At 36.2% G+C, this 16,169-nt stretch overlaps 1 protein-coding gene across 2 annotated transcripts in view; it reads right to left on the bottom strand.

The window, feature by feature from the left end:
- Positions 1–16,169, bottom strand: part of STK3 (serine/threonine kinase 3) — a 146,864-nt gene that overhangs the window by 48,005 nt on the left and 82,690 nt on the right. For both annotated transcript variants that reach the window (XM_054816356.1, XM_054816355.1), the window contains 2 exons: positions 9,101–9,293; positions 1,316–1,491 (listed from right to left, as the gene is read on the bottom strand). In XM_054816356.1, coding sequence (XP_054672331.1) covers positions 1,316–1,491; positions 9,101–9,293 — 369 coding nt within the window. The remainder of the gene's footprint in view (positions 1–1,315; positions 1,492–9,100; positions 9,294–16,169) is intronic.

Raw genomic sequence — 16,169 nt, 5'->3', positions numbered from 1 at the left:
AAGCTCCACAGGATTATCCATGTGTGAATTATTCACGGATAAGCACTTCCAGAATCATGATCTTAGCATTTACAAGAAGAATCATTTCAGCTTGCATTTCTTAACAAGTAATGGAAAAGATAGGATGAATTTTAAATTGTTCTAAGGGGAATTTTATTGCCACTATAATAACACCACTTAAATAACAGCCAGTTATTTTCCAATGAATAGTGCAAATAATTATTTTGTTAGTCAATTATCAGGATGATGACTATTGCATTTTATGGTTTAAAAAAAAAAAAAAGCCTTAGAAAACCCCACCCAAACCAAAATTCAACTTAATCAAAACTCTCCAGCAGCAACAGCTTGTGCTGTGCTATTTAACTGGCTTTACTCCAGTAGCTTAAACTTCAGAGTCAGCTTTACGTAGAAATGCAGTAAGTGAAAACTGGGAAAAAAATCCCACACCTACAGCTGTCACCTAAAATTAAACACAACATTTTTCTCCAAATCCCAAGTGTACTTTCAAAAAGGTGCCATGTGATCACATTTAGCTACTGCACTGCAGTTAAGAACATATTTAATCTACAACAGATAAACTAAATTCTTTCATGCAAATATGTTAAAAATAACAAAGGTGAAAAGCAGGTATAATTATCTACAAGTCTCTAAACAGTAATTATTTATTTCACTTTAAGAGCAACCTATAACTTAAGAACATATTATTTTTGCCCGTTATAATTTGCAACATAGGCAAAAAGAAATAAACTACACAAATTTTGGAGGGGGAAAAATCCTACCCTCAAACAGACAGACTGGTGTTAGAAAGAATAATTCTATGTAGAGAGATGTGCGCTATTGGAATAGTACCAACAAGCTGGCTTGTGTAAAACAGTAGGCGATCTTAACCACCTCCAAGGAGATCGATTAAATGACTCCAATCCAGTTTAAAACTCTTATCATTTTACTGAGATACTCAGCAAACATGACAACAATATTCCATGGCTGGTGGCAACATTATTTTTTTTTAACTAGAACTGGGTCGAATTTTAAAGTTGTTATAACACATAAAAAAGCAAAAATATTTTAAAAAAAGTCATTACAAAGAAGTATATTCATAATGTCACATATCACTCCTTATTAAAAAGCTCCTGCGTTAAGCAAATGTACTTATTTCAACGACCAGGATAAGGCATTAAGATTAAATAACTGGATGGTATCCTTGAAAGTTTACTTATTTTTGTTGTATTAACATAGTTACACAAAGGGATTAACTATTTTTGGCACATATAAAATAAACAGCATGCAAGAAAGTAAACAATAAAAATGTACTTACGAAATCAAAGTCTCCATCTTGAGGGACTTTCCAGTTATCAGGGAAAACGTTTTTGGATATGTGGTAAGGTTCATGCATGTTCTGATTACAGTTTTCAGGGCTTTTATTCTTGGAATCTTGTTTATCAAAGTAGTCCATGAAAGAAGGTCTTTGAACTTGCGGTGAAGTAGCATTTCCTTAGTTTAAAAAAAAAAAAAAAAAAAATTAAAGAGTTACTGCACTATAAAATAAACTCTATTAATTAATTTTCTTGGATTTTACAGAAACTAATACAGTCATCTGTATCTGGTGCAAGCCTCCATTTGTCCCCTGAGGATCTTTGGCATAAAAGCTCATAGCCGAAGAATGATAATTTTTGTAGCAAGATACAATGTGGAGAAATGTTCAAGACATTTCAGAGTTGCACACACAAATAATATTAGAAGTTACTTCATGCGATATCTATTTGTTGTTATAGAGACTGAATAACACAAGGTGCTAAGAATCCCTTTGGGTGCTGAATGCCCCTAACTTCAAGGCCTGGTCCACAGGCACTTGTAGGAAACAACAGAGTTCCATCAGCTTCACCAAAGGTACGATTTAAAAATTATTTAGAAAAAGAACTTGCAAAAAACAACTGCACAAACTACGTCTAGACACTGCTTAATTAAATTCATTGGCAATGAGGATTCTCCGCAAACGATGGGATCACACTCAAAGCACCCTATCTCCATGGTGTAGAAACCCTGCAGGATTTCTGTCATCATCTACGCAGCTGCAAAAGCTTTACTAAGCAGGTCGAGATCAGCATGAACTCCCATTCTATTATCCCTTTCATGAAACTAAATGTAAAAAAAAATTATCTACAACCCAAAATGACAGAAATTTGTTTTCATTTGTGGGATTTCAAAGCAAGTTCATTACTAAATAGAACAATAAATAAAACATAAGAAATGCTTTAGTCCTTCTACATAACTGTCACCTCAGAGACCATATTCTGTGTAGCATTGACTCATGAACTGTGTACTCGCTTGCAGTGTAACACATTCCACATAGAGAAATGTGAAATACATTTTCACAAGTAAAATACGAAACAGGATGAGAAATATAAATAATCAAGCTAAAACAAAACCAAAACAAACAAAAAAAACCAAAACCAAAATAAAAACAACACCAGCCCACAGGTAGAACTATACTTTTTAATTATAAGCATAATAAAATAATTAGGAATTTTTATTTGAACTACTTAACAAGTGAAATGGAAAACCACTGGAAATATCTTGTGAGCTTGTGTTTAACATGATCACTAGGACTTGCTGATCTTCATATCTGGCTATACAGTTGTGTTTATTAATTCACTAAATTTTTGTTCCCCTCCTCTTTCACCTCTTATTTCATCATCTCTTCCCGTGGTAAACCATTCCCTCCGTCTCAAGATTTTTTTAATTCATTCTAATTTGCTGCATGGTTAATATCAGCCTATTTTTCATTAATGCTTATTTTTGTACTGTCATCTTTTATAGCACATTCACTTGTTCTTTTCTTTCTGCTTTTTCTATATCATGCTGTTCTAGTAAGATTTCTTCTGGCTTTTTGAATGTGGTATTCTACTACCTTGCTTATGCTCTAGGCTTGACTGCACTTGACTCCTATTGCTTCTCTTCAGCTCCACAATGATTCCTCCATTCAGTCCGCCATGTTTACATATACACCTTCTCCTCCCCATATTTTTTAGTGTGTTTTTCTCTGAGTTGTTGCCATATTCATTTCTAATATTCTTTTCTAAGCCCAGATCACAGTTATTGCTACTCACCATCTTTTAATTAATGACAATTACAACCATACAAAAACAGTCAGTGAACTAAACTCCAGGTTGAATTTAACAGACCACATAGTAGATACTTCTTTCTCCAGAATCTCCCACTGAACTCAAGATCACTTGAATGAGGTTTCTGGATCTCTTGAGTCTGGGACCAATGAAGGGATGAGAAGTAAACAGCAGAGATGCCAAATAACTACAGAAATAAGCACTAAAGGGGAAAAATAGAAGAATCTAAACTTTAGTAAAGCATAAATTTAGAAAACAGATCCAAGAGAAGGTAGTAGGATGAAGGGGATGGAATTAAAAACAGAAATGCAATGCATTTTCTTAATACAAACTTTCTATTACTTGCTGATCGCTGCCCCAAAACCCTGAAACTATTTGTACCAAAAAGATAGGGCACCACATTGCTGGCTTTTCACAACCAATATTTCTCTTCTGCTGAGATGGTTGTACTTATGTTTCATCCTTGAGACACACTTATAAACAAGAAGATTACCAGTGTCTCTGTTAGAAACTCTAACGTACCAAAATGTTGGCCCATTACAGGTAAGATAGTCTCCCTCCTCTCATGTAACAGAAAATACTAAGGATTTTCCAAGCACTGCTCTTAAGTTTTAGAGCTACTTATAATTATCTTCCTTATATATGTAATACAAGACTGTCGACATACGTAAAACCAACCAACTCTTCCAAATTCCTCGCTATCAAATCCATATTAAGGGAAGTGGGTCAACAGGCCTGGAATTACACCAAAATGAACACAGCACATCTATTTTACACTTTGAGGACTTGTTCTGCTTGCTTTGCTAAATAAGAATTTAGAACTCAATTCTGATTCCAATTTAGTATACAATTAGTTAACCCATTTAAAAGAACAAGAGCTGCTTTCCTTCACTGTAAATACAAAACCTCACACACAAACCCATAAATATTATGCCTGCAAAACAATGGGACCAGAGGTGTTCAAAGTTTGTTTTTTCTCCCAATTTAAAAAAATATGAAGAGTTTATTTGAAGATTTATTTTTAAGGTTTTATTTTATTTTTATAAATAATTAAATGAAAAAAGAGATTCTTTTTCAGATCTTTAGCTAACCTAACACAAAAAAAATCTAGTTAGCATTTTATGGAAAATGGGATAGGTTGACACCTACTAGTTTAAAGGCCCTGTGAAGGCTCCTACCTCTTTTGTATTGACTTTATAAAACACTTAGGCTCTTTATGCCAGAGTAAACTGATGTAGGTTGCACTTTTTTTTTTCCCAAAACGTAAGGTTATTAGAAGATGGCTTTGGTCTGAAAGCACTTTTTCTAACTTTCACAAACAACAAAGTAATGGTATCTTGTCAACTGTCTTTCAAGAACCAAGAGATCTAAAAGTACAATACATAAAGATTCCTTTAAGGATGATTAATTCACTCAAATATGCAGTAAGTTTCTTTTTACACAAACCATGTATTTGCCACAAAAAAAATCTGCAGCACAATCAGTATCACTCCACACTGGCAATAAAAATTTATTGTGCAACAGACTGTTCCATTCTAGGAGGATTTGGATTTTCCAGTTCTTCTCAGTTTTCTTTGCTCTTCAACAAGAAATGATCATGTTTTAAAATGTTTGTCACAGTTTCAACATTTAAGAATATCAATCTCTTTTATCATCCCTATACTTGCCCACTCCAGAACCTCAAGATGGCCTTGGGAAGAAAGCCACAATAAAAACAACAGTCTGAGAAATTGCTGGGAAGTCGTTGAACACAGAGACCACCATGGATGCTGAAAACATACGTTTTACCTCAGCAATACCCCTGATAGAATACAGCCAATGGGGATGTCCCCAAATAGTTACGTAAGAGAATGTCTTTCAAAAAGTATACTGGATAAAAAGAATGATGCAATGACATAACACAACGCTAACTCTATTACACTACTTCAAAAACATATCATAGCTAAAATAAATAATTCTAAACACACATTTCAAAATAAGAAGGAATGCACATTCCATTCCCTGCGTGCCTGCCCTGGTCACTCATGCTCGCTAAGGGCTTCTTTAGTACGCGTGGGGGGGCTTGGCCACCATTGCTCCGGGCCCTGCCCAAGTCTCAGCAGCTGCTGTCACACATGCGGACAGCTTCTGGCGGCTCTCGGCTCCCCCTAAGTTCTAGAGCATTCCACCGTGGATCACGCTGGCTCTGGGGCTGCCCAGGCTACAGTACCACTAAAACCAGCCCATTATAAGCTTCCTGGCCGAATTCCTATAGGAGCTGGGTCACAGGTTGTTAGAAAACACGTATCAATAGCTTTTGCTTGCCAGTTGAAAAAACAGCTGTGGGACTTAGGCCTTTCTAAGAGTTATGAAGCATCACTCCAGAGCTACCCAAGCATCCACCTCCTATCACAGAGACTGACTTAGAGTATGGCACAATCTCTTACACTGGATGGACAGAAAACACTAAAAAATAATAAATAAATAAAACCAACTCATGAATTCTCCTTCCAAAATGTAGGTTCTGCAGTGTGGTCCATGCCCCACTGTAATCAAGGATCCCATGATATAGTAACATAAGAAAGTTCAGTGAAAGTGCTGGAACCAAACCTGTCACTTGCCAGCTGAATGATGAAACTATCACTTGCCATCAGGCTACCTCCAGTTTGCTGGCTTTCCTTCACTGGTGTTACTGGTCTCAAGACAGTCACCTATGGGGGAGGATGGAGGGGAAGGAAACCTGCTGCTCCAAAGATTATATTCCTCTGTTTGATAAGAAGGAAGAATGTGTTTAAGGATTGTACTGACTAAACTTAAAACATTTCATGTCTCATAGGGCAAAAAGTAAGAAGCGGGGAGAGTGTTAATGAAAAGGAGCCAGGAGAACAATCAGAAGTACCCTTGGTGCTCCAGAAAGCCCTAATGCTAAGCGTTGCCAAAAAGCCATAAAGGGAATGCAGAGAAGCTGGTCAGAACACTGGTCTCTGAATTGAGATATGAAAAAGGTTCTACGTGAAAATAAGTACAATCCAGGCAGCTGAACAAAAGTAGTAGTACTTTCCATCAATCCCATTCTTTCTTCCATTCCATGTTTAACCTCCTAAAGTTAAGCTCTGTCCTCTCACCCCTCCATATTCTGCATTTTCCTCCCTCCTTCCAGGTATATACTGCATAATCTCTGCTGAGAGCATGCACAGGCATACTAAGCAAGAAGGCATAAATGTTGTTTATTGCTAGGCTGTATATTGTATGTTGGGGTAGGATGACAGGCCTCTTTTTGTTCCAAATCCCAATTTTATCTGGGCACAATTCCCTATTTGTGAAAAAAATATGGTTTTAGTTATTTTCTGTCATGGCTCCCAGAGGCCTCTAAGCATGGGCACTTATAAATAAAAGCTTATTATTGTTTCTTATTTTGTCCTTGAGCAGGGAAACAAAAGGCAGAAGGAAACAAAACATGAAACTAAACACAAGAGCAATTAAAAAAAAAAGCTTGTCATAAGTATTTGGTGTCTCTAGGAAGGAAATGAAATCCCTCTTCCCTGGTTCACTAAGTTTACTTCTCCAAGCTTCTTGTTTGCAATGTTCTATTATTCAGAAGAATCAAAAAAACACTTTTAAGCTACCTGTTCTGATTTATTATAATCAAATCATACAAACATCTAGAAAGTGCCCACCTTGCCTATAAAGGTACATTGGAAAAAGCAACCAATCACCAAAATCTTGTGGGTTTGTCAAGCACAAGGAAGCACAAAATCTATGTCTGCCTCTCAGGGAAAGCAAGGATTTGTATGTCCCTTCCTGGTGACATTTATTCAGGACACTTGCTATTGCTCCTGCTTCAGAGCCAATAGCACATGAATCACAGACCCAAAGGAGGACCAGCTACAGCGAACATGATTTATATTTATTTTCAGCTGAGAGATGTGGAAGTCCCATTCTTGAATTATTTCTAGTTTTTAATCTTTGGCTGTCTAATGCAAAATACAAGAAAGTTCAGCAAGTAAGTGCTGGAACTACACCTGTTGCTTGCCAGCTGAACGATGAAACCAATAATTTGGCTACCTCCAGTTTGATGGCTTTCCTTTGCTGGAGTTACAACTCTCAAGACAGTCACCTGTGGGGGAAGGAAAGGGAAAGAAACCTGCTGTCCCAAAGACTGTATATTCTTCTTTGACAAAAAAGGAATAATGGGTTTAAGAATTACACTGACTAAATGCCAAGGTGTAGAAAGGTAATTCCCTTTCTAACTACAGATTGTTACTAGAATCAATTAAAAATTAAAAATAACAGTACATTTTAAAACCAAAGTCTCCACCAACATAGCAGACAAACAGGACACAGATAAGAGATTGCAGTGCAAACCTAATGACACCTTCTTGATCTGTTTGGCATGCTAACGGGTATTTCCTCTCAGCACATATAAAATCTACACGGACAGTGTTGGGCGATTTGGTATACTACTTATATAGGACTTGCTTCTTAAGCCTGAAGTGATTTGACAGGGTGCATAGAAACTGCACTAAACCCTACTTCATAATACTTCCACCCTAAGAATTACTTTATTATCCTTTACGCCATGTTTGCCTGTAATATCTTTCCATTTTTTCTTTTTTTGCATCACTTATCCTTTCCTTAACTTGTAGAAATTGATGAGATTGAGTTCGCTTGTACTAACCCTCCATTAGCCTTACAGTTTAATAGGCAAATATTCTGTTTCAGCATGAAAACAAATTAAAGCACATAGTGAGTGTTTTCATGAGGTGAATCATCCTACTTAAACTAATCACTAATCAACAGGTATGCTTGCTATCTTATTGCTGAGAACAGTAGAAAAAAACCCCACAACAAAACAAACCACAAACACCCCAAACAAACAAACAAAAAAAAACCAAACAAAAAAACCAACCAAACAAACAAAATCAACAAAACCCCTCCTTCCTTCCAATTTGCTTTACATTAAAGCACAAAGAAAACATATTCCTGCTTTGCACTTCCAACTAATCTTGCACAAATTACATCAGGTGTATATATGCAAACACAAAAGCAACTTTATGTTTGCTATAAAGCATTCTACTCTTAAGACATTAGCTTTATATATACCTCCACCTGACTCCCCAAACAATTACCTGGAGTTAAACATTACATTGTGCCTCATGAAATCAGGCACCTACAGCTTGAGTTAGATTCATCTATTGATGCTGCCCATTCAAGCAAATAATTCTATTAAATTCAATAGGCCTCATTCTGCAGGAGGCTTCAGCCAAATAATGAGTACATCATTACGTATGTAAGTTAACTATTTAACAAATATGTATTTATACATATTCCAGTGTAACTTATCATTTTATACTTTTTAACATTTGCAGGTGTTTTTTTCTCTTTGTTACATACTCCCTCACATGCTGCTGAAGTAAATTTTGCCTTTTTTACTTAGGTTTCAACAATCTTTTGATCATTGCCTTAAACCAAGCATTACTGAATTACATTCCAACAAATGCTCAAATAATAACTCGCTTCTAAAATAAAAATCTGCTAATTGATCATGAGTTACAAAACAATTTTGCAGCAAGATGCGTGCTGATTGCTGAACCCACGGAGAGTCATGACGAGTTCCTAGGATCACTGACACTGAAGCAGCAGCTTCTCACATAATCACATCACTTTAGTTTAGCTCCAAGGAACTGGTCCAAATGTATGTGGGACAGGAGGCAAAAAGCAAGAGACAAGTAGTAAAAGGGAAAATTCACAGAAGGCTAACTTTAGAGTCTTCCAGAGAGACTTAGCAAAGGACCCAAACCAGGCTTCTGCTTTGAATCTCCCACTACAGTCACCTTTTTCTGCACAAAATACAGAGAGCACTTAGAGACACAAATATCCCTTCTCTCCCTGTTTAAACCACAGAACTTGACACTGAAAAGCCACTGATGATACGATGTTCTCATGCAGTATGAGAAAACATATTACACTATTAAAAGGAAAGTAAATTAACAACATACTTTTCATGGTCCCATCTTCCTCTTCATCATCATCGCTATTTATTACCATGGTCCCCAAGTCCGATTCTAACATAGTACTGTTGTGTTCAATCATTGTTTGAGCGCCTTCACTCATGGTGCTTGTGGCCCTCATGGTACCAGCACTCTCTGAACTGGTCTTCACCATGGTGTGAGAGTCCAGCTCATCTTCATCCTACGGAGAAACATTTGCCAGAATGCAGCAGATCATTTAAAACAAACAAACAAACAAACCCCCACAAAGTTAAGAACCAATCATTTAGTTGTTCATTCATCAGTTTTAAATCTTCATGTGACCTAGTTGTACTGCTATACTTCCAGGTTTAAAACTTAAAAATAAATTACAAAATAAAAAATGTTCCATATAAAGGAAGAATAAAACCTTTCTTCTTTCTCACAGATGCATGGCAGGATGGATAAAACAGAAAGGTGCCCGCACACCAGCTTTGCATCAGCATTCAGTTTTGAATATCTCTGTGATTTTCATGACCCACTACACCTCCCTGGGTTCCAAAATCAGTATCACAATTTATAGAAAGTGATTTGGTTGTTTTGCACCTGAATATCATCAAGGATTTGTGCTGATTACCCTTAACTAAGTATCATGCCCAGCATCTTACATTACACACAGCACCCAGATGACAGACTCCATTCAATTTAGCTATTAAACAATCCTCCAAAATAGTTTTGGAAGTCCACCTTAGAAACAGAAAATCTACTTGGCTTACTTGAAGTATTCAGTTCTCTTTAAAAACCTCTGTCACCAGAGTGAGCAAAATAACTTGTTGATATTATGTAGAAAAATACCTGCAGAGCACATACTTAACCACTGAAGTGGGTGGGGGAGCTAATATCATGAAGAGATACAGCAGCATTTTGAATCAGTGACAATAATGGGCCAGGAATGTGAAACAGACAACTAATGACAATCCAGTTAATGAGTTATAAAATTCACATAGAATACCAATATTTGAAAACATTAATGGTAAATCCCACTGTTTTCCAAGGCCTGATTTAGATTGTCTACAAAACATCACAACGTATGATGGACAGTATACACATTTTCTATATGAGTAAAATCTATTACCCCAAGAAAAAAAAAAGTAAAACATTCTCCTTGTTTATTATATAAGAAATAATACCCATCACTGTGAAGTCACTTTATGTCAAATTTTAAAATTTTAAATACAAATGCTATTTTCGCCAATTTTATAACGACATATACATGCATTTCCTCTGTTGTGTCAAAACTTTACTTGAGTTCATTTATAAATGAACTCTATCCCCAACTAGCAAAATATTCTAGCTACACAGCTAGAAAGACTATTGTATAACACTTTTTTTTTTAATTTGCCCATTACAAATAACATGCTTGTTGCTACATGTAACATTGAAACAAGATTTGACCCACTAACAAACTTCCCCTTTTTCTTAAATCTTACTATTGCGTTATTTATTTTAATTTTTTAACTATAAAGAGACTTGTAAGGGCAGGGGGTGAGGGGGGCTAGACACAGGACGGGACCAGAAAAGATAAACCCAAGGCCCAAACCCTACAAGGCCTGGCACTTTCTATTTCTCTCTGAACTCATTCCTTTCCTTTCCTGTTATTCCCTGACACACCAGCAATTTGCCTCTAGTACAGCCATACGTGCAGGAGGCAGCTACGTTGCCCGAGTGTCTGTTTCTCTAATGCCTAAGCAGATACAGAGAATTGCAGTTCGTAGCAATACCAATACACCAGCTACTGAAAATTATTCTATTACACCTCAACTAAGAGACACAAAAATAGATCTAATTTTGATTCTGAGAGTCCAGCTAACAACATAACATACTGAAACCAGGACAGAGACCTAAGTCTGTGATTACAATCTCAAATGTCAAAAGAATCATTATTTTCCGGATTATAATTTGTAAAAATATTGAAGTTCTTCATTTGTATTGTTTTTGGGGTTTTTAGTTGCATTCTAAAACACAATATTTAGTACCCTGCCCTTAAAAAAATTATGATATTCCCAAAGATACAGAGAGCTTGCAGCTACAGCACTAGACGACTGCCAGTAAATAAATGACAATATTTTGGTACTGCTCCTCCTGGTGGCAACTTTAATTTTCTTTATTTCCCCCGCAACGTTCTCACTAACCCGGCTGTTTTCTATGAGTTACACTTTTCCCTAACAAGGGTACTCGGAAAGTAAAGTCCCGAAGTGTCTTTCTGCATTGCATTTTAAAAGTGTCAGAACAATTAAGTTATTTTTTCCAAGGCTCCTGTCAATACTGCAATACAATGCAAAACTGACTGACAATGTACTGCTATTTCTCCTACTAAGCACTACAAACGTGGCGTCTCTAATGTACAGGCAGGCAAATCTCTGAGTTTAAGGCACAGTTACAGTTGATTTATTTTATTAATATCCACGTGCAGTGCATATGGTCCTAACCTTACTAAAACTGAAATCAGAAATGAAACAAACATTTTCCTGAAGCTTAGAAGTTTTATTTTAGATGTCGGTGGAAGAAAGTAATGGCTAACAATACGAACAAGTATGAAATGGAGTTCTAAATGACCATCCTCGTATCTGTCCTGGTTTATTAAAAATATTTTATTTCTTCAGTCAAATCAAGTACCTGGATTTGTTCCAAAGAACAGCATTTCATTTTCCAGTCTAAGAGTGTCAAAAGCCTTTATCTTACTCTTGTCTCTCAGCAAAAAGAACAGTTATCTTTTAGTACCTAGAACACTAAGGATCACAATAACTCACCTCAGTACTAACAGAATAGTTGTCCCCAAAAGGGAAGTACACAAAAATTTTGATCACTAGTGATTTCCCTAGATCAGGAATGATGTACTGAGAGTGAGCAATATAAAACTTTTTCAGGGTCTGTGCATGCCCCAAAATAATTAATATTGTGGGTTACGCCAGATTGCTTCCAGAAATATCATTCCAGTATTTCTCACAAATACAAGATTTAGCTAATACAGTGGCAGAGTATACTGGATCTGAAAAAGTGACTTTATAAAAATATCCAGTGGATCCAAGCTATTTAAGTGCACATTTACACAAGAGCTGAAAGCGATTCCTCTGTACAAATTCTGATTCGTGCTTTACAGTTCGTAAATATTGCTGTAGAACTTCTGATCTGTTGTTAAAAAAGGTAAACTCGCTGATTAAATAAAAACAAATGCAATCTCAATTTTAACCAGGAAAAAATAGAAGGTATTAAAGCTGAAGTGTCATGTTCTCATACTGTTTATGAAAACAGATCCAAGAATCAAGCAATAAAACCAGCTAATTCTGGAATTAAACTGTCTCCTGTTCTCTTGTATACAAGTAATAAGCACCAAACTTGTACTTGACAGGAGTATCTGACACACCAGTAGCAGCACAAAGGGCGCACAAGCAAGAGCACTAATATCTCTTGAAATGCTACAGAAATTACAATAAACTACAGAAACTCTGAACAACATCATAGTGTAAAGTAAGTACAAATGAAACATTGCCAATACCCTGCAACCCCATGGGACTAACTCCTTGGATCTTCTTATTTACAAAATAAGTTAGAAGATTAACAAACCCAACCCTTAAAGCATGCAAAATGCAACCATAGAGACTTGATTGTCAGGACAGCATATTCAGTATGCTTATAACACAAAAGATCTCATTATCACACGAGAAGTTTTAACAGAAAAGATGACCTTGCACATCATTACCTGAGCCTACATTATAAGAGAAGCAAATGAGCCGAGGTGATAAAGAGTCATGGATTTTTCTGTTTCATGTTTAACTTTCACAGGAAAAAAAAAGGATGAAGACTGATAAAGAAAAAATGAAACAAGACAAGCAAATATGGCAGCTTGCCTCTAAAATCTCTTTAACTCTGGTTTGTGCACGTAGAAAGAACACTAGAGGGCACCAGAGACAGCTAACTAGGCTGCAATATATTAAAGGAAGATTTACATGCTGGCAAAATTTAGTATCCTGTAAAATACTTTCATTTACTATTAACACCTCATCATCACCTTTGAAAAACGTGGCTGTAGTCACAGCTATCTTTTTGTAAAAGCACTGTAGTAGCTACATAAACACATAATATAGTTTGGTAAAGAACAAGGATTTTGTAAAAGTTCCTAACATGTACAAAGCCCAACTACAAGCCGAGTATACACTTAATACTGAGCACACATTTAAGCTTAGACCCATCAGCAACACAGGTAAAAACTTCACTTTCAGCACACACTCAAATCCCATCAAATTCCATAGACAAGTGTCACAAAACAGCGTTTTAAGCTTGTTTTCTACCTCCTTCTCATTGATATACCTAGTAACGATGACTTGCTGCTCACAATTCCCTCCCTATGTTTACTCTTCCTAAAATCAGTTTCTGCCTCTAAATTGCTGTGGATTTTAACAATATGCTCTTAGAAAGCTGTTTATGCCCCTTGGGTAGTTGTATTTCACTCAACAAAAGTCATCTTTACATCTTTCTAACTTCAGGACACTTAAAGGACTGCAATCAAATTGACTTAAAGGCAAAATGCTACAAAAACAAATTTTTAACACTGCTTGTCATGTGAAGTTACATATATACACACACAATACATGCAGATACATAGACATATACATACAAACACGTGAAAGATGCATGAAAGTAAATATTAAAACCTTCAGAAAAATACAACTTGGTGTATCAATTTAAAATTCAGAATAACTCAAATGGTCCACTTTAAAAGAACCATAGTTATTTTAACTAGTTCCTTTAAAATAATTATATAATATTGTAGAAATATAAAGGAATAATTATAGCAATTCTTTTTTAAGGTCTCAAAAGACAGATGCCAATTTCTCATAATTAATATATTATTAACCAAAGAAACTTTTGTATGAACGAATAAATAAGCCTACATATAGGAATAATTGATTACTGACAGTTGGCTAAGTTGTTGATAGTTCTCAACCACTAAGTGTCTAAGAAAAACAAAAATGGAGTACTTTAGTAGTGATTCCTTGTTTGAATACTCAAAAATAATTAAGCATTCCTCACATAATAGAGACATTAAAATGTAAAGGAAAACATACAGGAAGGGCTGCTTGTTAGCTCATTCCTTTAAAGATCTACAGAAATAAATATTTAGACATGTTTCCTGTGAGCTGCCAGGCAACGAGTTACTTTACGTTCTCATAATACAGCTGCCCAGCCTCAGCATCCAATTCACATCACACTTCAAAAAATGCACAAGAGAAGAGATTGGTCATGTTTAGTAATGCCTAAACTAACATTTAAACTTTGATATTGGGATTAACCTTCTGCAGAATACACCACTTGCGATTTTTGCTTAATTAAAAAAGTCTGTACAATTACCTCAGCACCTATCAAAACATGTCAGTTTGTCAGAAGCCATTCTCATCACACGAGCAGCTCTCGTAACAGCCATAAAATCAACTCAGAGCACATTATTTGTAATGATATTATATCTCTCTGGAAGGATACAGACATGAGGACTGTTTGTTTATTTACAGCTGTATAATCATAGAATTATAGAATGGTTTGGGTTGGAAGGGACCTCAAAGATCATCCAGTTCCAACCCCCCTGCCATGGGCAGGGACACCCTCCACTAGACCACGTTGCCCAAAGCCCCATCCAACCTGGCCTTGAACACTTCCAGGGATGGGGCCTCCACAACCTCTCTGGGCAACCAGTGCCTCCCCACCCTCAGAGTAAAGAATTTCTTTCTAACATCTAATCTACATCGACCCTCCTTCAGCTTAAACCCCTTACCCCTTGTCCTGTCACTACACTATTTTTTTGCTGTTCAGAACTTCATATTTACATTACAATTGACAACTTCCCATACTATAAAATGTCCACAGGTAGTGGTAAAATGAAAAATAAGAATCAATTTTAGGGATGTGTCTCCTCCTCACTTGAAGGAAAACAACCTGGATCGATCCTGAAAATTAAGTACGTAACTGTGAAATCTTTCCATCTGATTAATTCTCCCAAAACCACCCACTCCTCTCTATTCTACTTCGAGTTATGTGAGTCACTTATAACCTGAATGCCCATTACAACAACTGTATGGCCTTAAGAGGGAATTAAAGCTATGAAAACTTATTCAAATGTAACTGTTAGGGTTAAATCTGGTTTCCTAACAAAAGGAACATCATAGTTAGAACATTTTACATCTTTCTTCTCGATGGGTCCCAAAACACATACCAGTGAATAATGAGCACAACTACTCATACTTTACACAGGAAATTCTTGGGGGTTTAGATCAATAAATTCAAGCCCCCAACAGGTTAACTGAAACCTTTCTTTTTCAATAGAGTATGGACTCATTTCACTGCCCATGAGAGACCTTTAACATTGATAGACTCTACTTAACACCAACATCAGTATTTGCTCTTGCTGTTAGGTGTTATTAAAAATGCATTTCTCCAGGTCTGAGTCTGCCTTTGCTCTTCTACAGTGAGGACTTCACAGCAATATCATTGGGAAAAATCCACTTTTAAGGTGTTATTTTCAAAAATTGATGTGCTAGGTCGCTATTACTTTCCAACTGAACAGTGAGTCCTATTCCATATACAATCTGAAAACATTTACAGATATTGAAATATGAAGAAATATATGGATGGCTTACTGTCACTACTACTACACAAGGTAACATAGGGACTGTCATCATCTCCTTCTAGAACTGCTGCCATCATTGCATGTTGGTTATCAAAATCTGTATTAACATTTGAACTGTATGTTCATGTAGTCATGCAAACTACACACAAGCAGCCCTGGATTTCTTTAAGGTTCTGTGAAAACTGGGACATAAGAAGGAAGAACATGCAATGGTTATTTATCTTTGTACTTGAATGCTGGACTGCTGACTTCATCCACTACAGTACACCAAACTGGCACTCATATTATCTGTTTTCCCTTTCCAGAAGGGAAAGAATAAACACTCAGTTAGAAGTGTAAAATGAATTGGTTTACTGTTTTACTGGCAGTTCCCCAAACAAGTTCCAAATTAAATGAAAGACAATCTTTGAGCTTATTTTG

Source organism: Grus americana, chromosome 2 (assembly GCF_028858705.1).
Source record: "Grus americana isolate bGruAme1 chromosome 2, bGruAme1.mat, whole genome shotgun sequence".
Taxonomy (NCBI): Eukaryota; Metazoa; Chordata; class Aves; order Gruiformes; family Gruidae; genus Grus; species Grus americana.
Note: the sequence above shows the minus strand (reverse complement) of the source record. Positions and strands in the feature narration are given on the sequence as shown.